This window comes from Monodelphis domestica, chromosome 6 (genome assembly GCF_027887165.1).
Source record: "Monodelphis domestica isolate mMonDom1 chromosome 6, mMonDom1.pri, whole genome shotgun sequence".
Taxonomy (NCBI): Eukaryota; Metazoa; Chordata; class Mammalia; order Didelphimorphia; family Didelphidae; genus Monodelphis; species Monodelphis domestica.
Genome location: NC_077232.1, coordinates 287421938 through 287447767, shown reverse-complemented (window position 1 = coordinate 287447767; position 25830 = coordinate 287421938). Strand labels below are relative to the sequence as shown.

At 38.2% G+C, this 25830-nt stretch overlaps 1 protein-coding gene across 10 annotated transcripts in view; it reads right to left on the bottom strand.

Moving 5' to 3' along the window:
* Window positions 1–169: 169 nt before the first annotated feature.
* HERC3 (HECT and RLD domain containing E3 ubiquitin protein ligase 3) overlaps window positions 170–25830 on the bottom strand; it is a 159138-nt gene continuing 133477 nt past the window's right edge. For 5 of the 10 annotated variants that reach the window (XM_056803314.1, XM_056803316.1, XM_056803313.1 and 2 more), the window contains 5 exons: window positions 24725–24807; window positions 13100–13231; window positions 8227–8410; window positions 7590–7692; window positions 170–1932 (listed from right to left, as the gene is read on the bottom strand). In XM_056803314.1, coding sequence (XP_056659292.1) covers window positions 1724–1932; window positions 7590–7692; window positions 8227–8410; window positions 13100–13231; window positions 24725–24807 — 711 coding nt within the window. In that variant the 3' untranslated portion in view covers window positions 170–1723. Of the gene's footprint in view, window positions 1933–7589; window positions 7693–8226; window positions 8411–13099; window positions 13232–23696; window positions 23740–24724; window positions 24871–25830 lie in introns of those variants that run through there. The other 5 variants (XM_001365041.4, XM_007495699.3, XM_056803317.1 and 2 more) reach the window with 3 other exon arrangements.

The window sequence follows — 25830 nt, the reverse complement described above, 5'->3', positions numbered from 1 at the left end:
TGATGTTTATTATTATTATTATTATTATTATTATTATTGACATTGGGAAGCTCAAGAGGATATTGTCTAGGAAGGACAATATATACTACTTTAGCAGAGAACTGACCATATTACCAAAACTGACCCTGTATTATCATCCACTTTGTAGGTACAATGAGGAATAGTCTAATTTAAAACATCAGATTTATTGCATAATACCGAACAGTATGCACACACATAGAAAATAAACATTTCATATCCTTGTATTATAAAGAGACTGAAAAACTACCAATGTAGCAATCAGAGAAGTTTAGAAAACAAAAAGCCAAAGCAAACCCCTACATCCTTGTTGAGATGTGTAAAGTTTAATAACTTGTAATATCATGTGGTTCATAAATACTGCATATTATATAAATAAGTTTTCTCTAGCTTAGAAGGTCTTTAAAATTAGATTCATGTGAATTCTTTGATCATGAAGGACATTTTTCCATGATGTGGAAGGTAGTAGAATTCCGTCCCTTTGAGAAATAGCTATGTGATTCAAATGCAATCTCCCACTGGAACCAAGCATTTCAAATTTGCAAAACAGAAGTTCTGTAATAAAGAATGTCCTTAATTTGCCAGTATTTAGTGAAGAAGAAAAAAAAAATCTGTTGGATAGAAATTTCGCATTTTTACTCTAAACTTCAACAGAATAAATTGCATGTATCCTCTGAAAGGGAGGAAGAAAGGAGATGATACAGTTGGGGGAAAGGAAGAGGAGAGGAGGAGGATGGGAAAGAAGAAAAATGAAAAAGTGAAGAAAAGTAAGTTAGAGAAAAAACAATAGAAATGTTCACACTGTTACATATGGTTTATTGCTACTTTCTCCTGGCAGGAGAGACTCGTTAAAAAACAAAACTTGCCAGGAAAGCAGGATAATGCAAATAAAAAACTCACGTATTTTTTTTCCCCCAGAGGGACATGCCGCAAGAGGCAGAAATAGAACTAGTTTCCACTGAAATGTCAAACTACTCTGCAAATCCTTCAGAAGGAAAAGGAAGGGGGCATAGTAATAAAAAAGTTTTGTTTTGTTTTTCTCTGAAGCTCTTTAAAAAAAAAAAGATATATAAAGATTCATTGTTAAGTTCTCAAAGCTGAACCAAAGCCATCGACTCAAAACTCAGTGGTTTAGAACTGTGAAACCGTCATTTCCTCCTGAGTGTCAGAGTAATGGTTGGGGCTTTGAGTCAAAGCCAGCCAAATGCACCAGTAAAATTTCAAAGGCTTCAAAGAGTGAATGATTCAACATTCTTAGGTGAGGGAAAACAGGTTAACAAGAAAGGAGCTTTTAGAAGAATGAAAGAACAGGATACTGGACAAGGAATAACCGTAAAGTGGGAAAGGCATCTAGAAATGGACAGCTAGGAAACTGACCATCGTTTTACCCAGCAGATCACCAACCAGTCATTGAGAAGTGCACGAAACATCTGGAATGGAAGAGGATGGATTTGAGAAGATAGTTTTTATAAAATCTCCAAATGAGAGTCAATTCCCCACCCCTGAACCCACTCCACCCCAACCCAAATGCTGATTTGTTAGATTTCACTGCTCTGATATCCCTAGAAACATATCACTGAGATATAATCTTCAAATATTTCAACCCAATTAGATTGCACAAATCCAAAATAAAAATCACTGCATGTGTTTTTCTGCAGGAGGTCCAGTACAGGCACTGGAATAGGGCAGATGAACTTGAGGTGCCTCAGGCTAAACTAAATCCCTCATAGTGGTCAATAGCCTGAGTCAGCCGAATATTCAAGATCTCCTTGCTGCTGTATTTGGGCAGATCTAGAAGGTTGTAGCAAGTATGAGCCACAGGCAAATATTCCTCCCCACTGGTTGTGGACTGGATGATGATTCGAAGGCTTGACATTCCATAGATAGGGATGCGGTCACTGCCGGTCAGAAACACTGAGAACAAAAAAAATGGGAAGAGGTATTAAAACAAAAGGAATGACAATCCCCAGTCTCCTTTGTGTTCAATCCTGATTCCATTCTACTAAGGCTGAAAACCCATCCCATAGAGGTTTGGGCTAACCAGTCCATTATTGAAGTGCCCAAAGCCCATCACAAATGACAGAATTTTAGAGTTAGAGGGGACATAAGTAGCCATGTACCTCAACCAACGGATAGTAAAAGCTCTTGGAGAGCAGGGATCACGTTTTGTTCTTTGTATCCCAATGCTTTCCACATCTCTATATTCTCTGAAGTGTTTTCATTGGTTCCCCTGATTCAAAGTTCATTTGTTCCCACGCAAATAACTCTAAGATCTACTTGTTGACTGACTCAGAACACTCCGCAAGGTTATCGTCATGATTTTACGGTCCACATCTCTGATTTCACTGGTATAAGGAATTCCCACTGAGAAAGCCCCTGTCAATGCGGGCCAAAGCCTGTACCTCTGTGAACTGGACTCTACCATGACTCCTTTCAGAAATCTTATCATCCTTTGAGACTATATTCGCCTTGGGACTCATACCTCCTCTGTCTGCCCAATTGGAGGGCTGGAAAAGACGCTTCCTCCCGGAGCCTCCATGGTTCCAAGTTTGCCTTCTCTTCATTTCCCACCAGCCACACTCTTTGGCCTGGATTCCAACATGTCCCTGCCCAGAGCACTTCCCCATCCCTCAGTCCTCGATCTTCTTGATCTCCATCCCCTCCTGAATATTTTCACGTTTCCAGATATTCTTTGACATTGTTCTCCTGGTTCTCCTGCAAGATGTCTGAGCCTTCTCAGCTCTTTTGCAGAATAATAATGATATATGGATGACCTCATGGTTTTATCCTGGGTCTTTCCCTTCCCCCTATTGTTACTCTCAGCATTCTCATCAACTCGGTGAGTTCAAGGTTCATTTATTATGCAGATAGCTCCCCTCATCATCTGGTATTCCCAACCAAATGTCTAGCTTCTGTTTTAGGGCCATGCTGACGGTCTGGACGGCTCTGGTCACCTGAACGCCGTGCCACTGGGCACATTCCCTCCAGCTCCCCTCCTAGCTTTCCCCATCTTTCTAAGGGAATCAACGCTACTACCCCTTCAGAAAAAGATCATTTTACAGCCCTGTGATGGATGCACCATCTCTGGGGCTTTGTTTTTCCCAGCTACCCTCCTCTTCTATATGCTGTCTCCCCCATTAGCTGACTAACTGCAAAGCACAGAGTGAGTACTCTCCCCATCGCCGGCTCTCCTTCTAGCCCAGACCTGGAAGCAACTCCTGTGGGAAGGACCTACCATCACTACTACCAGGGCAGGCAAGACAGGCTAGTTGAAGCACTAAAGTTTTTAGCAAATCAACTCATCTCAATCACTGCCTCCCCTTGGACTCAAGAACTTTAAGAACAAGCATAGCTCGAGTATCAGTAGCCCCATTCTTCACCCTCACCTATTCCATTCCCAGGCTGAGGGACCTTCCAATTCAGCCCTGAGGGGAACAACGGATGTAAAAAAAGGGCTGCCACCAACACCACCAACCAAATTGATGGCTAAGTAAGCTCCAAAGCCCTGGCAACCGAAACACAGATGACGAGGAAGAGAAGGAAGAGCAAATTAATACAGTTTATATTGGTATTCCAGCATTTACAACTCGTCCTATTTTCAGTCTCGCCTCTGGAGCCATAGTCCCAAGGAAACAGTCCTTGGGGAGATGTGACCTGGAAAGTCCTTTTGCAGGTCCCAAATGCCCTGCCTTCTTAGCAATACTAATAACAGCTAGCACTTTAACATACCACAAAGCACTTTACATCTCACTTAACCCTCACAATAACCCTGTGGAACAAGTGTTATTCTTATTTCATTAGTGAGGAATCTGAGGTTTGCTCAGGGTTATACAAGTAATAAGTGTTTGGGGAAGAATCCAAACTCAGTTCTTCCCAACCCTCTGTAGGTATAAAGACCTGAAAAAGAAACTTTTTGTAACGGAGGTCCTTAGAAACTGAGAGAGTTTTACTAATGGAAATAAAGAATTTGTTTTGCTGCTCTACCCCAAAGATCCCAGGGACTTCCCATTTTTTGTACCTGACACCTCTTATCACCTCTCTCATTAGAATGTGAGCTCCTGACTCCCAAAGATGCTAACTTTTTGTCCATCATATTTCCATGATATCTCCTGGATCTATCTTTTCTTCACATGGCCACCACCCAGTTTGACTCTGATCACTTCTTTCCTCTATTATTATAATATCCTGGCCCTTTTCTCTATTAGTTAGTACTTTGTTTAGACTGTGCTCCAAAATGATGGAGTAAGCCAGTATGTTATACTTATGGTTGTCGATATTTTTGCTTTGACATTTAATTTATTGTTCTCATTTTTGACATAGTTCAGATAGAAATGGAAAGGAGAGGCTACTACCTTCTTCCCTTTTATTTAATGATTACTGACCAAATACAGGTGAGTATCAGAATATAAATTCATCTTGTATAGGTTCAATGAAAATATCTTCAGGAGGACAACTGAGGTAGGCATTGTGATATGTGCCTACTTCTTCAGACAGATCTTCATTTTTTGAAAGCTTTCTATTCAATGTAGTACATTGTAGAGTAGGAATTTTCAATATATTGATATCTACTAAAGCGCCGTAATTAGATTTTGATGACCCAATATTATATCATTATGGGCATATTATGCTGATAGTATACTGTCATGGGCATCAGTGTTGCCTATAAGAAGATGCTCCAGTTACAGAACAATTTATTTGTTACACTCTTCAGAATATTTTGGGATGTTAGTCTGGGGATTTGCTGATTTTTGCTTTATAAAAGATAAAGAACTTCTGGCTTATAATTTCAACTACCCGACCATGAATATTATTTTTACTTGTTATCCATTGAAACGTGTATGTGAAATTTCCATCATGAGAGACTACTTTCCTAAGCAGAATTACGATGATGTATGGTAATCCTTTTTGTTTGTATGTTAAGGGTTAATGGACAAATTTGTTTGTCAAAAGTTGAAGTCTCCTATTCTTTCCCCACATCCTTTATGCTATAGTCAAACTGAGCAACTTGCTGATCCCCATCACAACATTCTGTCTTTTGTTTCCAGGCTTTTGCACAAGCCGTGCACCTTTTACCCTTATCTCTAAGAATCTTTAGAAAACTATTTTCAAAGCTTAGCTCAAGTTTTCATAATTAAAAGAAGACTTTCTCAACAATACAAGGACACAAGTAATACCCAATGAAATGGGGGGTTGGTTGCAGGAAGAGTGGGTGGAGGGGAGGGAGGGAAATGATGTGATTATTGTAACCAAGGAATAATGTTCTAAATTGACTAAATAAACTTATTCAAATGGGAAAAAAAAGACTTTCTGTATTCTCTGAATCATTAGTGCCCCAATCACCTTTTTTTTATTTAAAGTATTTTGTATTTAATTGTATGGGCATAGTTATTTTCTCCCCAGCAGAATGCAAGTTCCTTAAGGGCATAGCAGTTTAATTTTTGTCTCCGAATTCCTAGCATGGAGGAGGCACTTTAAAAAGCTTGCTTAACTTTCTTTCTTTTTTTATTTCTTTTAAAATTAAATTAAATTTTTTATTTTTTGTTTAAATTTGGAAAATTTTATTTAGAGTATTTTTCCATGGTTATAATATTTACATTCTTTCCCTTCCCTCCCCCCAATTCCCTCCCATAGCTGATGTGCAATTCCACTGGGTTTTACATGTGCCATTGATCAAGACCTATTTCCATATTATTAATATTTGCATGAAAGTGATTGTTTTAGAGTCTAAATCATCAATCATATCTCCATTGACTCATGTGATCAAGCAGTGGTTTCTTCTGTGTTTCTCCTCCCACAGTTCTTTCTCTGGATGTGGATAGTGTTCTTTCTCACAAGTCCCTCAGAATTGTCCTGGATCATTGCATTGTTGCTAGTAGAGAAGTCCATTACATTCGATTGTACCACAGTGTATCAGTCTCTGTATACAATGTTCTCCTGGTTCTGCTCTTTTAACTCTGTATCAATTCCTGGAGAAGATTCCAGTGCTTGTTTAACTTTCCACACAATTAAAAAGTAGATATAAACAATTGGAAAAACATTAATTGCCCATGGGTAGGATGAGCTAATGTAATAAAAATGACAATCCTACCCAAATTAATTACTTATCTAGTGCCATACCTATCAAACTACCAAGAAACTTTTTTTTACTGAATTGGAAAAAACTAACAAAGTTCATTTGGAAGAACAAAAGATGAATAACATCAAGAGAAATAAAAAAATGTGGAGAACCAGATCTTAAAATGTACTATAAAAAGCAATGGTCATCAGAACAATTTGGTACTAGTTAAGAGACAGAAGAGCAGATCAGTGGAATAGACTTGGGGTAAATAACCTCAAAAAGACAGTGTATAATAAACCTAGATTTTGGGGGGAAAATTCACTATTTGACAAAAACTGCTGAGAAAATTAAAAAACAATATGGGAGAGATTAGGTTTAGATCAATATCTCACACCCTATACTAAGATAAATTCAGAATGGGTGAATAATTTGAATATCAAGAAGGAAATTCTAAGTAAATTAGGTGAACACAGAATAGTTTACCTGTCTGATCTATGGGAAATGAAAAATTTTAAGACCAAGCAAGAGTTAGAAAATATTACAAAATGTAAAATAAATAATTTTGATTACATTAAATTAAAAAGGTTTTGTACAAACCAAACCAATGCAACTAAAATTAGAAGGGAAGCAACAAACTGGGAAAAAATCTTTATAATAAAAAACTCTGACAAAGGTCTAATTACTCAAATTTATAAGGAGCTAAATCAATTGTACAAAAAAATCAAGCCATTATTCCTCAATTGATAAATGGGCAAGGGACATGAATAGGCAATTTTCAGATAAACCAAAACTATCATTAAGTACATGAAAAACTGTTCTAAATCTCTCATAATTAGAGAAATGAAAATCAAAACAACTCTGAGGTACCACCTCACACCTAGCAGATTGGCTAACATGACAGCAAAGGCAAGTAATAAATGTTGGAGGGGATGTGGCAAAATTGGGACACTAATGCATTGCAGGTAGAGTTGTGAATTGATCCGACCATTCTGGATGGCAATTTGGAACTATGCCCAAAGGGCTTTAAAAGACTGCCTTTTAATCCAGTCATACCATTGCTAAGTTTATACCCTAAAGAGATAATAAGGAAAAAGACTTGTACAAAAATATTTATAGCTGTGTTTTTTGTGGTGGCAAAAAATTAGAAAATGAGGGGGAATGGCTGAACAAATCGTGGTATCTGTTGGTGATAGAGTATTATTGTGCTGAAAGGAATTATGAACTGGAGAAATTCCATGTGAACTGGAATGACCTCTAGGGATGGATGCAGAGTGAAAGGAGCAGAACTAGGAGAATCTAATACACAGAGACTGATACACTGTGGCATAATCGAATGTAATGGACGTCTCTACTAGCAGCAATGCAATAATCCAGGACAATTCTGAGGGGAGGGAAAGAACATGAATTACGTAACCATGGAAAAATATTTTAAATTAATTAATTAAATAAAAATTTTCAAATAAATGTGCTTGTTTAATTACTGAACTGAGACACACTTCTCAATAACACTTACGAAGAAATTTCTTCTTCTTTTCCAATGGAAATTCATGAAAAGTTTCCCAAAACATTTTCACCGTTGGATGTGTAGGTGAGTAATCTCCCTTATAGATTGTACTCTGTTAAAGAAAAAATCCAAAATACTTTAAAAAATAATAGTACTAACAAAGAACTTATGAAAATAATAGCAGTAATTAGGGCCTTTCCCTTCCCCAAGACAGTAAATATACCAACAAACAACACAATTGATGCAAACCAACAAACTTGGGAAAATCCACAGATTTGTTCATCTGTCCTATGGGCATACCCTCAAGAGGTGAGAGGCAGGTGGAATGGTAACCAGAACTATGAAAACAGAGAAGAAGCTGTCCCTGCTAGACATTAGGGAAGCACTGGCTTACCTGTGGAAGAATGGGGAAGCAAGGACGGGCTCAGCAAAGCCAAGGGGGAAAAGGGAGCAAACATGTTTAGAGGAAAAGTACTGAAAAAAAATAAATGGTTAAGGACAGTCTCCCATAGACTAAAGATGCCCACTAAAGGTTAGTGAAATCTAAGAAGCTGAAGTATATGTTGAAAAGGTTAAACTCATAAAAAGGCCCAATCCAGAGTATTCCTGCTCTTTCTCCACCAAAATGTTATATTATTTCCCTTACCTCTTCCAATTCCTCCCAGTTATAATTGCTGTTCCCCACAATCATGGCCCTGAGTTCTGAAGGTTGGAAGAGTTCCAGTACTTTGCCTCCACACACCTTCAGAAAACCACTCGAAAAGGCTGCGTACCATTCATGGACTGATAGGTGGAAGACATAGTTGACATAAGCATCCACAAATTCCTGCCTGCCCAAAGAATAGAAAGAGAAAAAAATAAGTTTGTGTTGTATGTTATCAATATCAGCACTATATTTCAAGGATAGTGTTTTTATTCCTTTTTAGTTCTCATTATTGTTTTGGTTCCTGTGGTTACAGCTTTAGAGTGGTTTGTCCCAGTGGTTTTATTATTATTTTTTGTAAATTTTATTTAGTCAATTTAGAACATTATTCTTTGGTTAAAAGAATCATATTCTTTCCCTCTATTCCCTCCCCCCACCCCTTCCTATGTAAGGGGTAAATTTAGGGGTTGTTGACTGAATATATTATACTAGTGGTTGCCAGGGATTAATTCAAATCCCAATAAAAATACTCAAGTAAGTTTGGGAATTTTATGGGGGTTTAACTAATATGGAGGGAAGGAATTAAGAAGAAGAGAGAGAGGAATGAGGTATAAGATTTCTTTGGCCTAGCCTAAACTAAGGGAAGTTCAGAGACCTCGGACACAAGGCCTCCTCCAAGATTTAATCTAGCTCAGCTTTCAGTCACGAGGCCTCCTCGTAGATGAGGGGTTTCCTAGGAGAATACCGTTTTAGAAGACAAAGGAAAAAGGAATCAGCCTAAACACTCACCCAGGTCACTCAGGGAAGACGCCTCACCTAATGCATGCTACAGAGATTCCCCCAGTTACCTCACCGGCAAGCCACAAACCCACCAAACCGCCAGGACACCCAGAACGCTGCCAGGAGCCACACCAGCCAGAGTGAGAGCCATGTCTCCACTTGAGAGAGACCCATGAGAGGAAGTGACATGAAATATATATCCTCTTTTTTACATCACTTCCTGCATCTCACATGTATCAATGGTAGCTTAAGCTTGACTTAGGACAGCCCAGGTGGTCTGTCAGTTGTTTCTTATTTGTCACTTGCTAGCACATGTCTGTCATAGGCCATCTTCCTCAACACTTAACCCTTAAGTAGGGGTGTATACATTCCTAGACTAGATGCTAGATTCCTAGATGCTAGACTAAGCAGGGTGGAGTAAATCTAAAATTCACACCCATCGCCGATGCAAAATTCCAGTGGTTTTATTATTTATAAAGTACTGAATGCCTACTTGTCCTTTGGTTTACTGATACCCCAAACAAAACCTCTCACTGAGAATGAAAATGGTACCCTACTAAAGAGAGAAAACCACAGCCGATATGATTTTAACCCAACTCCCAGTGTACAACTAAAAATATGCTCCATCCCCAAGCGGCAAAAGCATGTCATTATTAGCCTGCTTCCTTGGACTCATATGCAGAAAGACTATATTATCCTAAAAAAAGTTCATTAGGTCCAAATATAAGAAGATCTCACATTGTTCCAATTCACTAAAGACCAAGACAGATGTCTTAGGTAAACGTGGGGGATTGTCGAAAATGCCTTCAAACAAGAAATATTTTAATATATGGAGATGATGTTAATTACTACAAATGAGTCGCTCAACTCATTTTATAACTTTTATAACATTATATAACTTTATAACAATTTTCATTGGCAAAATATTTTCTTTATATTTAAAGTCTCTTAGCTATGTTTAAATTATTTTATTTCATATCAGATTTTGGTGATGGCTATAAAAATAGTTCTCCCAATTTGTCTCTTATCTGAGTAGCTCAAGTTCCTTACCAAGAACATTAAATCTGAACGTTGTTAGCCATCCTGAATACTAACTAAGAAAAATTTATCATCCCAGGACCAGAAAAGATTTAAGAGTCATTCCCTACAAGTAAGAATTTTCACAATTCTCTGGATGTGAAAATAGTGTGTATGGGAGGAACCTCAAAAAAAGTCCTTGCACAAGGTCACAACACTTAAGCTAGGGAATCTAAGAGAAGAAGTTAAGGAGGGAGATTTTTTTCAGACATGGAAGACAGCCTGTAAAAAAGTTAAAGATTTTAACTTGATTTTAACTTTCACCCCTTGAAGTCCCAGGCCCTGGTATCAGTTCACAGTGAGGTCCAGAAGTCCACAGCATTAGGCCCTTTTCAAGCCTACACTGCTATGTTGAAGACCTAGCCTCACGGCAAAATAGTTCACATTGCCAATCCCTGCAAGCCAGCAGCAGAGGAAACAGAATCAGCTGGCAGCTTTCAGAATTTCCAGTCTATAGACAAAAAAAAAACAAACAAAAAACCTGGGAAAATGAGTAAACAGCAGCAAAAGGAACACTTAAACGTTGAAGAAAAATGGGAGGAGGCAGCTGAGTAGCTCAGTAGATTGAGAGCCAGGCCTAGAGACAGGAGGTCCTAGGTTCAAATCTGGCCTCAGACACTTCCCAGCTGTGTGACCCTGGGCAAGTCACTTGACCCCCATTGCCTAGCCCTTACCACTCTTATGCCTTGAAACCAATATAGAGTATTGATTCTAAGACAGAAGGTAAGGGTTTAAAAAAAAAGAAAAGAAAAATGGGAAAAAGAAAATAAAGTAATGGAAAAAAAAATAACAGGTTAAAAAGCAATTAGTCAACTGGAAAAAGAGGCACAAAAATCCAATGAAGAAAAAGGTTACTTGAAAAACAGAATTGACCTAATAGATAAAGAGGCAAAAAAATTCAGTTAAGAAAAGAGTGCCATGAAAAGTAGAATGGACCAAATGGAAAAAGAAGATCAAAAAAGGTCATGGAAGAAATTCAGTCTTTAAAACTTAGAACTGGGCAAAATAACTTTAGGATGCTTAGGAATCTAACTAATAAGCCATATCCAAGAACTATACATATGCAGCTACAAAACATTCTTTACATGAATACACATGAAAGATAACCCTAAATAAGAAATACTACCCTACTACCAAAGAATAATTTTACAAATCTGGAAAAAATTATAATGAAATTCATCTGGGATAACAAAAAAGACCAAAATCTCAAAGGAAATAATGGGGGGAGGGGGAGGAGAAGTGAAAAAGATTTAATGTTACTAGATCTCAAACTATGGTATGAAGAAATCATCATAAAAATGATAGTACTGTTTTCTAAAAAACAGAGTGTGTTGATCAATAGTATGGGGTAAGTCTATGATATTAAGAAGCATAGAGCTTGATAAATTCAAATACCCCAACTATGAGGGATAGAACACAGTATTATACAAAACTACTGGGAAAACTGGAAATCAATGTGACAGAAATACAGAATAAGCTTCAAATGGTTACATTATATATATAGTGGGAGACATCATAGTCAAATTAAAGGAACAGATCAGAAATTATGCATGGATTGAAGAGTTCCTGATATAAGAAACAAGGAAAATCACAGAAGACAAAATGGACAATTTGGGTTAGATAAAATTTAAAAGTTACTGCACAAACAAAAGCCACAGGATAAAAACAAGCAACTTAAAAAAAAAAAACTTTTATAAGAAAATTTTCACTAATAAAGGTTTCATTTCTAAGATATGGAAAAAATTGATTTAAATTCAAATAATAAGAGCCATTCTCCAATTGATAAATGTTCAAAGGATATAAGTAATTACCTTTCAAACATCTAAACTTGACAGTAAGGTGATGGATTCAAGATTCGAAATAAGCCATTTTGGGGGACATGTACTCAAATGTGCACATTAGTTAGAAGAGCTGTTTTCTTTCTTTTTCCCCCCTTGGGAAGGAAGAGGCAGTGAAAAGACAAGAGGTATATGGTAACACAAAACAAGAGACATTGATGCATCTTTTTTTCTAAGAAAACAGAGAACAAAGGAAGCCCAAAAAGAAACACAATCAGGAAAATTTTGAAAGCTATTTGCTGTGTGTGTGTGTGTGTGTGTGTTGATAAAGAATTAGAAACTAAAGGGATAATCCTCAAATGGGGAATGGTTGAACAAATTGTGGTATATGATGGTGATAGAACACTACTGTGCTATAACGAATGATGAACAGGATGGTTTCAGGAAAAGCTAGAAAGACCTACATGAACTGATGCAGAGTGAAATAGGCAGAACAAGGAAAATACTATATACAGTAACAGTAATATTGTGGAATGAGCAACTGTGATCGACTTAAATATTATTGGCAATACAATGATCCAGGACAATTCTAAGGGGCTTATGACAAAGAAAGAACTGTTGGACTCAGAATGCAGATGAAAGCATATGATTTTTCAATTATTTATTTGGGCTTATGGCTTGAAGCTTTTGTTTTATAAGATTATTCACTTATAAAAGTGAACAATATGGATATATTTTACATATAATACATGTATAAATCAGATCCAATCACTAGCCAGCACCAGGAGAGGGAAAGTAAGGGAGGAAGGGAGATAAGTTTGATCACATAACTTAAGAAAACTTGTGTGGGAATTTGTTATCACATGCAAGTGGCAAAAAATATATATATATATAAACATATATACATACATACATACATACATACATATATATTAAAATTTTGAAAGCTATTGGTTGAACTTGTAGACTTACAAAGAAAAACAAGTAACAATAGAAAACGGCAGTTTTGTGTGTAATTCTTTCTTCTCTTATTATTATGTATATGGAAATTCCTGTTTTATTTGCTGTTTAAGTTCATATTTTTTTAAAAAGTCACAAAGGCAGGAGAAAGAACGTCACATATGAGAATCAAAGCAATCCACTGACTGAAATACAGCCTTCCAGAAATTCAATGCTAGCTTAATACTTTACCTACAAAAGCAGGAAAATCTGGAGGGTTTAGTGAAAAAAATTCTACTCACTTCAAGTCTGATACTAGATGAGCTCCCATCACCACAATAAAACATACAAACTTGCACATATGCATTTCCAAACATCTCAGTGAAGGTTTGCCAGCTGGATGGGTCTGACTCCCTGCTCTGTTACTTAAATATCTGCATGGAGAACAAGATGTATTATTGGACTAACGCCAATTAATTAGTATATTAGGTTCATATTTATGCTGAATTTCTGCGTTTTGACTTGTTACTATTTATATTAAGAATTATTGGCTCCTGGCCCCTCCTATTACAAGTTTGTGCCTCTCCTTGAAATGCCTTGGGTAAGATTATTTCAGGAGATGCCAGTACTTTTTTTATTGAGCCTCTGTTGGGAGCAATACCCTAGCCCCTTCCCCCTGAATCTTAATTTTTACTTGAAAGATTATGGAGACCATCAGTGCGACCTTAATGGCTCACGTTGTTGATATTACTTCCTAAACATCTGAGCAGACTTAGCCCAAAGTGCTCCCCACTTGGTGTATGACAACAGGTAATTAAGGAGAATCAACTCAATGTCCACAATGCCTATCCTTGTTGAAAGTCCTTCTTCAACTATTTAAATCTTTTGTTCATTGCTGTATGACCTACCAATATCTCACTTTGTTCCAATATTGAACGAGCCTGGGAATATCGTCCAAAGGAATAGCCCGAGTCAGGACAATTGATATAGTCTGGTAAAATCAAAACAGAATGACTTTTGCTGAAGGAAATGGACAAGGCAGAGATTGCTTCTGTGGTACTTTTGGAAATACCCCTAGAAATAGTGATCACTTCTAGGAAGGTACACCCTAATCCTAGGGAGAGCCGGGCTTGAAATCAAGAAGATAAGTCTTTCTGACTTAAAATCTGGCCTCAAAACAAGTCATTAAACCCCGTTTGCCTCAGGTTACCCATCTGTAAAATGAGCTGGAGAAGGAAATGGCAAACTACTCTAGTGTCTTTGCCAAGTATGGAAATTGAACACTAGCCTCAGCCCCTTTCTTTGGTACCCCAAGACAAACTTTGGGTTTTAAAAAGGGAGAAAGGCTTAATATTAAGATTGAAGTATAATTCTTGCTTCTTGCCCCACACTCCAGTTATGAATAAGAATGCAGACAAAGCCTGTTGTTTATCTGCAAACAAGCTATTTAAGCTAGTGGTACCACTTTAAAGCCTCCAGATTCCTGGCATCTGGAAGACCCTTGCTGCTTGCCCAGAGTGAGGTCAGAGTCCCCCAGTCAGAGGAGCTCTGGAAAGAGACCTCCCTAAGAGCATCAATTAGAGGAGAGACAGTAAATCCAGGCTTTTGGGGCTGGGAATATGGAGCAAGGACTGGCTCTCAGTGGCAGCTTGTTAAGGGACTGGCCAGTTAACATGTAGCTAGAAGGACATTTCTTCTCTGGCTAGCTTTTTATTATTTATTAAATAATTGTAAATTAATATACAGTCTCCAGAGAATTTTAAACTTGGCACAAGAAAACCCTAAATGGGGTCATAAAGAGTTGGACACCACTGAAATGACTGAACAACAACCTCCTAATCTCCTTGCCAATGCCTAATTGTAAAAGGTCCAATCTTTCAGAAAGAAGAGAAGGATTTGCATATGTCTTGGGTCCTTAAGAAGTGTACCACGTGGGGCAGCTGGGTAGCTCAGTGGATGGAGAGCCAGGCCTAGAGATGGGAGGTCCTGGGTTCAAATTTGGCCTCAGACACTTCCCAGCCTGTGTGACCCTGGTGGGCAAGTCACTTGACCCCCATTGCCTAGCTCTTACCACTCTTCTGCCTTGGAGCCAATACACAGTATTGATTCCAAGATGGAAGGTGAGGGTTAAAAAAAAAAAAGAAGTGTACCATGAAAATTAATCTTTTGGGACTACAAATTGGATTATCCCGGGGCTTAATTCAGACCTCCTCCAAATTCCAGTAGAGAATCTCCTCAAAACTGAGTTAACTTTCAAAGCATCAAAAAGGAATTGAATTTGGGGCGATTCAAAGGGACTGGATGCCTTTCTATGGCTAATGGCTATCACCACCTCAAGGCCTTGGGAAAGCACAGTGAATTTCAAGAGAGTCTTATCACTCTGTGAATGAGGAAATAACAATATAGCTCAACCAAGAGTCCTTGGTACTCTCCAGGGATCCCTTCCACATCACTTCCTAATCTCTTGGATCAACATAAGGAATTAAATAGGAATTTTGGAGTTTTGCAGAAGCTTCAGACAACAGGCAAAGGCTAACAGACAAGGCAGGTATAAACTCAGAAATGCATACAATATCTGTAGAGTGTTATGCAATATCGACACAGACACACTCATTTATCTTTTAACACTGAATATGCACAATGTAAAACTTCATCTGCAAAAAGAAAGCGCACAGGAGCTTTGCAGTCTGAGCCTGGCAGAGTGGCCATGGAGAGGAAGGCAGGAACATGGACCTCAGCCCCAGCGGGGCAGAGGCTTAGACATCAGGGGACCGTGGAAGGGATGAACAGAAGAATAAGCTCTGGCCATGGAGTTACTTTAATATAAAACGGACCTAATGTTTGCTGTCTAAGTTCTTCACAGAGAAGGCTTCCAAGTCTAAGCAGCACCATTTCTGGCACGTGATTTTGCACTCGGTTCACAAAGAGCTCGGCCCAGATGTGGCTCTCTCCTGGGCTGGGAGGATCCCCAATGGGACAAGCATCTGGCATTCCGCCAGGCAGTCCCTAAAGCAAGGATGACCATGGGGATCACCCTGGCTGCAGCCTCTTTACACCAAAATTCAATAGGAATGGCAAAAAGTGAGGCACCCTCACCATGCGCACACACTTGCTCAGCCCCAGGACTGAGGACACTGGAGTTTGTCTTGGTCTGCCATATTCGGTTACTCTTCCATGGCTTTCTTTTGGCTCTTTCTAGTTTTCTTTTCCTCCTTTAGTGAAACCTAAATTAGGCAGTTACATGACCCAGGCAGATAAGGTGTAGGGCCTGGTAATCAGCCCAATTTCAGACCCAGACTGAGATCCTCAGGAGTTACGTCAGGCTGGGCAAATCACCTACACTGTGTGCTTCACTTTTTTTTCCATCTGCAAACGGAGATAATAATAACTCCAACTTCCCACAGTAGTCGCGAGGACAAAATGGCATAACATTCGTAAAGCACTTGGCACAGTGCCAGGAACAGAAGGTACTTTAGAAATCCTTCCTTCTTCTTAAATTTTGATGTCGTTCAGTCACTTCAATTGTGTCCGAGTCTTTGTGACTTTATTTGGGATTTTCTTGATAAAGATACTGGAGTAGTTTGCTATTTCTTTCTCCAGCTCATTTGAGAGATGAGGAAACTGAGGCAGGGTCACACAGCTAATCTTCTTAACTCCGGGCCTGGCACTCTATCCACTGTGCCCCAAGTAGTACACAATCCCTCTTAAGAAGACTCAACAGCCTTGAGATGAAGGGGTAGAATTCAGTGAAACTCCATTTCCTATTCCATTTAGGCTAGTTTTTTTCTTAAAACTCTACATATGGGATTTCACTAGCTTGAACTGTTGACATAATTTCATGGCCTTTTGAACATAAAATAGCCCTGCTTTTATAGGTGTTTAAACAAAGGTGATTCACTTATCTAAATCAACTCATGATGTCCTCAAGGAATATCCTCGTTGAATATTTTTCTTCTGCTATGGCTGAGAAAATTTCCTCCTATTAAGTTTTGGATAACCCAAGAGTGTCTACCTGGACAGTCAGTAGGCCACGTAGTAGTGTATTGTATTTCTCAGGTGTTTTACCAGCAGGGCAGACAGCAGGGCAGACAGCAGGGCAGAGTGTTTGAAGTCAGGCAGATCTAGGGTGACATCCTCACTCACATTCAGCTCCACTCCTTACCTTTCAGACTTTTCTTCACATAGCCTTGTTCCTGAACCAAGTACCATTCCGTTCTTCTCCCACCAACATAATATACAAGCACACATTTTCTTTAATGTGCTGTCTTCCTCCACCAAAATGGAAGGTCCTTCAGGGTAGGCCCTATCTTTTTTGCTCATATTTGTATTCCTAGCGCTTCTCACAGATTCTGGCGCCTGTGTCTAATGCTCAGATAGGAAGCGGAGAGGCAGGTCCCTTAGCATTGCACCTCACATATCCGTGGGGAAAGAAGTGTCATTCCATTATAGCAGCCTCCCATTGCTGAAGGTGGGAGAAGCTGCTATTTCATGAAGTTTGCAGCTTGCTCTGCCTTGGAGAACAAGAATATCACAAGCACGTCTGCTCCCAATTCTTGCTCCTTTATCTGAATTGCCAAGGCTCTATTGATTTTGAAAGTATCTCTAAAATTTTCATTCAATGATAAACTTGCATTTGTTCATATGCTTCATATTCCAGTGATTCTAAACCCTTGTTCATCCAAAATCATTCCATTCCCCATGATCACTGTCTGATTCCTTATTTCCATTTCCTTTAATTGATTCCCTCAAAGTCCCAACCAAACATTACCCATCCCTTCCACTGTGCCCTATAAAATGTCTGCTCCATCCGCACATACTAATGTTCATTTTAAATCTTTCCTTTTCCCACTCTTTTCATCTTTTGGCTCCCTCCAAGCCCTGGTTCTCTTCTGATGACATAGCTTTCCTGGACAATCTTTCCAACACTGGCTACACTTTCACTCATTCCCCTCATGTTGCTATCTGAGGTTGCAGAATTGGAATTCTCCTTCTTCAATGCTGCATCCAAGTTCTCCCTCAACCCCATAAATTAATAAGCTCTCCTTCTTTGGGGTTCGTAAAATCAACATCTACCAAACAAACAAACCAACCAACAAACCCTGGGAGTTGGTGTCTACAGACTTTCAGGACATTCTTCTTTCTTCCTCAGTGAGGTCAGGACTTGCCTCATAATTTTTCTCCAACCCAACTCCACCCTTATAATAGGAGGCTTCAAGATATATACTGAAATGCCTTCAAACACCCTAAACTCCCAGTTCCTCAACTCATTCACTTCCCATGACTTTCCACTTCATCTTAGCCACACAAAAAATTGGTCATAACCTTGGCCATCATTCACAAATACTCATCTCCAAGTTTGTGAATTCTAGAATAACTTTATCTGGTCAAAATCTTTTAGTTTTCCATCATATGCCAAGAGAAGATCAAAATGGTACATGGGTGATGTCATAAGCAAAAACACATGGAAAAGTTTACCTGTCAGACCTATGAAGAAGGGAAGAATTTATGATCAAATAAGAGATTGAGCATTATGAAATAATAAATGGATAATTTTGATTATATTGTAAAAGTTTTCGCACAAACAAAATCAATACACCAAGATGAGAAGAAAAGCAGAAAGTCAGGAAAAACTTTATAGGTAGTGCCTCTGATAAAGCCCTCATTTCTCAAATATAAGAGAACTGAGTTAAATTTATAAGAATACACATCATTTTCCAATTGATAAATGGTCAAAATATATGAATAAGCAATGTTAGAGGAAGAAATCAAAGTTTCCTCTAGTAAGTTGAAAAATTGCTCTAAATTACTAAATCTAATTAGAGAAATTCAAATTAAAACAACTTGGAGGTACTACTTCACACCTGTCAGATTGGCTAATATGACAGAAAAGGAAAATGAGAAATATTGGAAGGGGACGTAGGAAGGTGGGGACATTATTGCATTGTGGGTGGAATTGTGTGAACTAATCCAACTATTTTGGAAGGCAATTTGGAACTATGCCCAAAGAGTTTTAAAACTGTGCATAACCTTTAATCCTACAATAGCACTACTAGATCTATATCCCAAAGAGATTTTTTTAAAAAGGGAAGGGATAATGGCCTATTTATAGAAAAAATTATTTATAGCGGCTCTTTTGTGGTGGCAAAGAATTGGAAAGTAAGGGGATGTCCATCAATAAGGAAATGACTGAGCAAATTGTAATATATGACTGTGATGGAATAATATTGTGCTATAAGAAATGATGAGCAGAATTTTAGAAAAATTTGGATTTGCATTCACTGATGAAAGGTAATTATATTGTATACAGTAACCCTTTTATGGTATACATTATCAAATGTTCTCAACCCCCAATCAGAACACAGACTAGCAAGCTACAATGAGGACAGGGGTGAATAGCAAAATAACTTACCTGCTTTGCAGATAAAGTTTTGTTATTTTAAAACCCCAGCTAGACATTAGGTTTAAGACATTTGATAATTCTTGATTAGATGGATTTACCTGTAAGAACACAAATTTAAAGGGGAAGAAAAGGCATAGATCTACATATGCTGACTTTTTATAGTCTGCCTCTAAACATGAAGGAGTATGATCTAATAAAATGCTTTGTACTATTTGAATGAGGAATAAAAGAATCTCTATAAAGACGATATCCTGAAGAGAATATGCCATCTTAAAGGAAGCTTACACACACACAAAAAGAAAGGAGTACTTAGCAGGATCAAGGCACAGGGTGAGAAAGAGGGAGAAATGGGCACATCCTGGAAGCAGCTGAAAGACTAGGAGAGACTAAAGAGAAAGAGGACATAAAAAGGCAGGGCAATCTGCAAGAGAGAACAGGATGGAATGGGATTTGTGTGGACGAGGAAAAGGCCACCTCTTCATGTGAAGTAAAGGTGAAGGAGAGAGTGGCAAAAGGAAATTGAGTGATTTGAGTGAAGGAGAGAAGAAGGAGCCTCTTGGTAAATGATCCCAATTTTTTCAGTGAAATATGAGGTAAAGTCTTATTAAAACAGGTATGGGGGACTTATGAGAGATTAGAGGGGTATTAAAGCTGAGTGGGATATTAAATTAATTACAAAGGTGTAAAAAGATTGCCTTGTCTGTAATTAGGGTCCAGCTAAGATTATGTAACATAAATTTATAATGAACCCAGTCAGAATAATTTTGCAATTTTTTCCATTTTTGTTCAGAAGCATGTGGGTAGGAGAGAAAGCAGCAGATGGTGGGAGAATAAGGCATCATATAACTGATTTAACCCCCAAATTTCCGCAGCATAGGAAGAAACTATAAAATAAATATGCATATAATGGAGATGTTTAAGACACAATCCAGGGGATAGCTAGTTGAATTGAGAGGTCCTAGGTTCAGATTTGGCCTCAGACACTTCCAAGCTGGGTGACCCTGGGCAAGTCACTTAACCTCCATTGCCTAGCCCTTTACCACTCTTCCACCTTGGAACTAATAAACAGTATTGATTCTAAGATGGAAGGTAAGGATTTTTTTTAAAAAAGGCATTATCCTGCAACTTATGTTCCCCAATTTAAAGGCAGAATATTCCTTGTATAACTGTCATTCTTTTTAATCAATCAACAAACATCTATTAAACATTTGCATATAATTAAATAGCGAATAGTGAGTACATATATATATATATATATATAAAATATAAAATATATATGTTAAATACAAAAGTAATTTAAGAGTGGGATGTTGCAATTTGGAGTAAGTGTGTGATATGAGGATGTGCCCAGTGAAATCCCTTCCCATAAAGGGTCTGGGCAAGTTTTTACTAAAACCTTGTTTCATACAGGTTAGATTTGTTTTTCCTTAAAAAAAATATATACATATATATAGAAACTGCCCTTGAGATGTGGTTGACAAAGGGAGCTAAGAAGTTCACCTAAAAGCATAAAACATACCCTGCAAACTCTGAGCCTGGGGTCTTTGAGCCTTCCTAAATGTTTCTAGGAATTAGAAGTAACCTTGCTCTGACCTGCTTACTTGCATGCTTTTCTATATGCTTCTACCCAAGCTAAATGCTACGTCCTCATCAAGTATCTTTCCTATGCTATGGCTAAATACATCTTTTGCAAACTCTTAAATGAGCTATAAATGTCTTCATTTCATTAGAATTCCACACACATGACTGTAATGTACAGGGCTTGGAGTCAGGAAGTCATACACATTAGCTGTCACTTAATCCCATTTGCTTCAGTTTCCTCACCAGTATAATGAAATGGAGAAGGCAATGGCAAACCACTCCAATATCCTTGGCCAAGAAAACCCTAAATGAGGTCATGAAGAATTAGACAGGACTAAAATAACTGACCAACAACAACAGTCAATAAAGAACTCAAGTAAGAGTCAGGAAATTCAGTAGGAAAATTCAACAGGAAAAAAAAAAGGAAAAACATTTCCTTGAATAGCAGTCATCAAAGATAATAAGGGAAGGGTCAACGCAACCACTTCACATTTCAATTTGGTATTTGCCAAACTAAAAGAAGCAAATTAAAAATAAAATTATCAAGGTAAACTCAATTAAAACGTAAAGAGATAAATGGAGAGTATTTTTTAGAATTAACCTGTGATTTCATCAATGTAGGGAATTCTCAGTAAAAAAAGTCCCTTGATTAATATGGATCAGTAAGTATTCTGCAATTTGTCTTTGGAAAGAGTTGCCTAAGATACTGAACAATTAAATTACTTTCCTTGTCACACATCTAATGTGTGATAAATATCTTTCTGACAATGGGGTTGGTTCTTTACCCATGAGGTGCTCATGAAGCCTCTTTATATGTAAGGGTACACTCTATTTAAATTTCATTAAAATTGAAGACAGACACTGAAATGTAAAGGAGATACCCCCTCAGGTATAAAGGACAAATTCTATATCTTGGAATGAGTCAAAGACTTGAATGTCAATTCTATTATATAAAGTGAGGAATAGAATGTCTCCTCCCTCTATAGATTTCCAGATGCTAATCTGCACATGACCCCAACAGGAATATGGGAAATAAAACTAGATGGTCTCAAAGAGTGTGGTCCCTCACTGAGGGAATCTTGCCAGGAACCTGAAAGAAATGCCAAATAAATTTGTCAAACAGGAAAGGTTAGATTTCAACCACATCCTGTCTAGAAGTTATAAACCTCAAAACCAAAGCCCTGAGAGAATCAAAAAGAAGAGCCATCTAATGACCTTGGCTGCTATAATATTTATAGGGAAAGATAGAGGGATTGAAAAAACAGGGGATATGTAGGGTTTGTAGCAGGGAATGGAGGAGTTGAAGGGGGAGAGGGAATATGGCTGCTGGTGAGGCAAAGGAGAGAGATGCCCCCTGCTGAGAGGCTATATTTTGAACAAAATGGGGTGTCCAAGAAATGAGCCACTTATGATAGCCTGCGCAGATGTCTTCTCGCTGGATTGCTGTCGAAGTTGCCCCAGAGCAGGTAAACACCTGAGGACCCAGCTGAAGGACAAGCCTTTCCCCAGAATTTGGTCGCCCAGCAGGGGTCCGATAAGGAACATTTGTAATTAGATAACTGAACTTGAGGTTCAGCTCCCTTTATGTTCCAGGAAAGATAGTCCACTTATCTGTGATATTCAAATAAGATAAATTTTAATAACCAGTTCAGATTGGAGAGGTATCAGGGAAAAGGAAAGAGGGATGTCCCTAAATAAGGTTGGAGTCTTTCTCAGCTTTGGAGCTGAGGCCAGGCCTCACAGGCTAGTGGAGGGTTTCTCTTATTCCTGTCTATACTATCTCTGTGCTAATTTTCTTAATTTCAAAATCATAGTAGTAGACAGCAAGCAACAAGAACAGTTCTGACCTTCAGAGCTGGTTGGGCCTTTTTCTTTGGGCTGAAGACAGTAGAGGCACTTCCATCCAGACTAGGAAGGGCAAGCTCCTCCTACTTCCAATGCCAGGAAGGAAGTGCTCTAGTCACAAGACCCACTGCCACTCCCAGTTGCTCCTTCCCCCTTCAACTGTCAATCTTGTCAATCTCTTCTCTCTCTAATATTCCCACTGTTGCTTGTTCCAACACAGTGGCAGAAAGTCCAGAACTTATTCTAATATCCTTTCTACACTGCTGCCCTTTATGAAAGAGCACTCAGGGTAGTGGACACTACAGCTGCCCTTAAAGAATGAAGCCCAACAAGACTATCAGAGAATTTCCCTGGGAAACTCCCAGTAGTTGAACCACTAGCCTGGCCCAATGTGGTTCAGAAAACACTCAGCTCTATGAGGAGCTCTATCTTAGCAGTAAGACGAATAGTTCATTTCTGACACTAACACCATTGTCCAACCTTTCCAGAGAAAGAAAGGCCATCAAGGTGCAGCTCTGAAAGTTATCTTTGCCATGTGTATTTCTTACATGTGGCCTTCACTATCCTTTCCTTTGGGAAAGTACATCCCAAAATTCCATAGGAAATTCTTTATAATTACTGTTCTTACTTTGCCATTTGAGGAAATGGCTTTTCTAAAAGATAATCAAGCCTACTGACTAATCAGCCATTATTAATGGGAAGCAAATTGTATGGAGAGTCAGGCCCAGAGATGGAAGGTGCTGGGTATAAATCTGACCTCAGACACTTTCTAGCTGTGTGACCCTGAGCAAGTCACTTAACCCCCATTGCCTAGCCCTTACTGCTCTTCTGCCTTAGAACCAATACACGGTATTGAATTAATGACAGAAGATAAAGGTTAAAAAAACAACAACCAGGCAGTAATTTCACATTAAAAATCATCTCATCAACAAAAGATATCTATGTTGGTTTTTGGGCTGGTGAAGTTAGTTTCAGTTGACTCTGGCATTGAAGTTACGGTTCTATCACTGGTATCTCACTTGACATTAGAGTTTAGTGTGACACAGAACTCATAAGAGAACAGGATCACTCACCCAGAGTCAGAATTAGCTCTGGAGGCTAAGTCCAAACATCTCACTGTATAGATGAGGAAATGAGAGAACAGGGAAATTAGATATCTGAAGTGGGATTTTTAACCCAAGTCTTCCATGGGGCTTCTTAGAAGCAATTAGAAGGTACAATGGATAGAGTGCTAGGTCTAGAGTCAGGAAGACCTAAGGTCAAATCTGGCCTTGGAAACTGACTAGCTATGTGACCCTGAGTCTGTTTGCTTCAGCTTCCTCATCCATAAAATGGGGTTAATAAACATTACCTTCAAGGGTTACTGAAAGAATCAATGAAATGATAATTGTAAAGCACTCATAACAGTGCATGGGACATATGCTATAAAAATGTTATCTATTATTATTATCAACATTATGATTACTGACTCGAAGTCCAAGGCTCTATCCACTAAACCATGCTGTCTCTAAAGTATCATTTTTTCCACTTATTTTAAGTTTGCTTGACCTCCAATTTAATATTAAAAACCAAAAACACAGGTGAACACAGGTGAAGGCCAAATGTGAACACGATGATAGTGACATACTGAAAATGCAATGTTTTCACCTGGTTTTGTAGGTCAACAAGTAATTTTAATTGTTCTCACTTAAATGGTTCAGTTTTTTAAAGCTCTCCTCCACAAATGATTTTTAAAAATAGGGAATTTTTTTTTTTGGTCTTACAAAGACAAACACAGATCCTTTAAGGATCCTGCTGATCCTTAAGGACAGACATCAGCTATATATGAAAATACATGTCGAAAGACTAGAATGAATGACCAATTCTGAAACCAATATCACATTCTCTTAATCAACTGAAAAGAACATTCATGACTGCTTTATGACATGTACCTCTCTCCCTTATTCCCTGACTCCAATATAACATAGTTCATGTAAAAGAGCTCAGAACTTAGCTTCAATCTTATTTGAAAAAGGTCATCACTCTGGCTTCTTCTAAGCAATCAAATATATAAAACATTTTTTTGCCATGGACATACAAAAGGACAATTAACAGTACTAACCTGTTGTCTTTCTGTACGGTCATCTTATCTCCTCCAGGTATTAGCTTCTTCTCTTCAACTACTCCGTAACTTTCTCTGCATATCTTGATTTAAAAACAACAACAACAAAATCATTCTTTTATTCCATGTCCACTTCCAGAACAATACTGAGGGAAACAAAAGAGGAAAATGGAAAAAGAAAAGAGAGAACCTGTATTGGCAAAAAAGGATATTCGTTTCAGGCGACTTCCCCTTGTTCCTTGCTGAAATATCTTTTGAGATGAATAGAAGAGATTTAGAAAATGGGAAATATCAACTAGGGAAAAACAATACTAAATATGTAGATTTGGAGGTTTAGCAAATTGTTGTTCTATTCATTCGTCCCATAAAGCACTTTGCAAACTTTAGGGAACTATATAAATGTTAGCTATTACTGTTGGTGGTGGCATTTAGGTTCCATGATGTTCTAAACACTGTGTTAAGCAGCGTCAATAGAAAATTTAAAAAATCAAAGAATATAATATTCTGTTAGGAGTGGGAGACAAAGAAGAGGGGAATGGCACGAACACAGATAAGTAAATAAAAATGTGTAGAGAGAAACCAAAAGTAAGTTTGGCCAGAACCAAGGAGTATGTTGATAATGTATAATAAACCTGGAAAGGTATACAGTCACCAGACTATAGAAGATTTTAACCATAGAGGAGTTTGTGTCTCATCCTGAATCCAAGTGTAAGTCACTGAAAGTTTCTTAACTGAGAGAGTGACATGTTCAAACTGGCATTTGAGAAAGATCAAGTTGGTCCCCGGGTTAGAAGTCATATCAATATCTATATGATCTATCTCTACCTAGATCTGTGAGTCATTTGCATGGAAGATACTAGACAGGAGAACCTATGGAAATTGATGAACTTCCTACTAAGAATATGGAGAACATAAAGAAAGAAGAGGATCCAGAACAAAGACCTGATGTACACCCACACATGGGGTGGAACATGGATGATAATCTAGCAAAAGAGATAGAGGAACAGTTAAGACACAGAAGAACTAAAGGGTCACACATGAAGGTGTCCTGGAAGGAGGGAGGAAAAAGTAGAACTGTGTCCAGGATGCAGAGAATATCCAAGAAG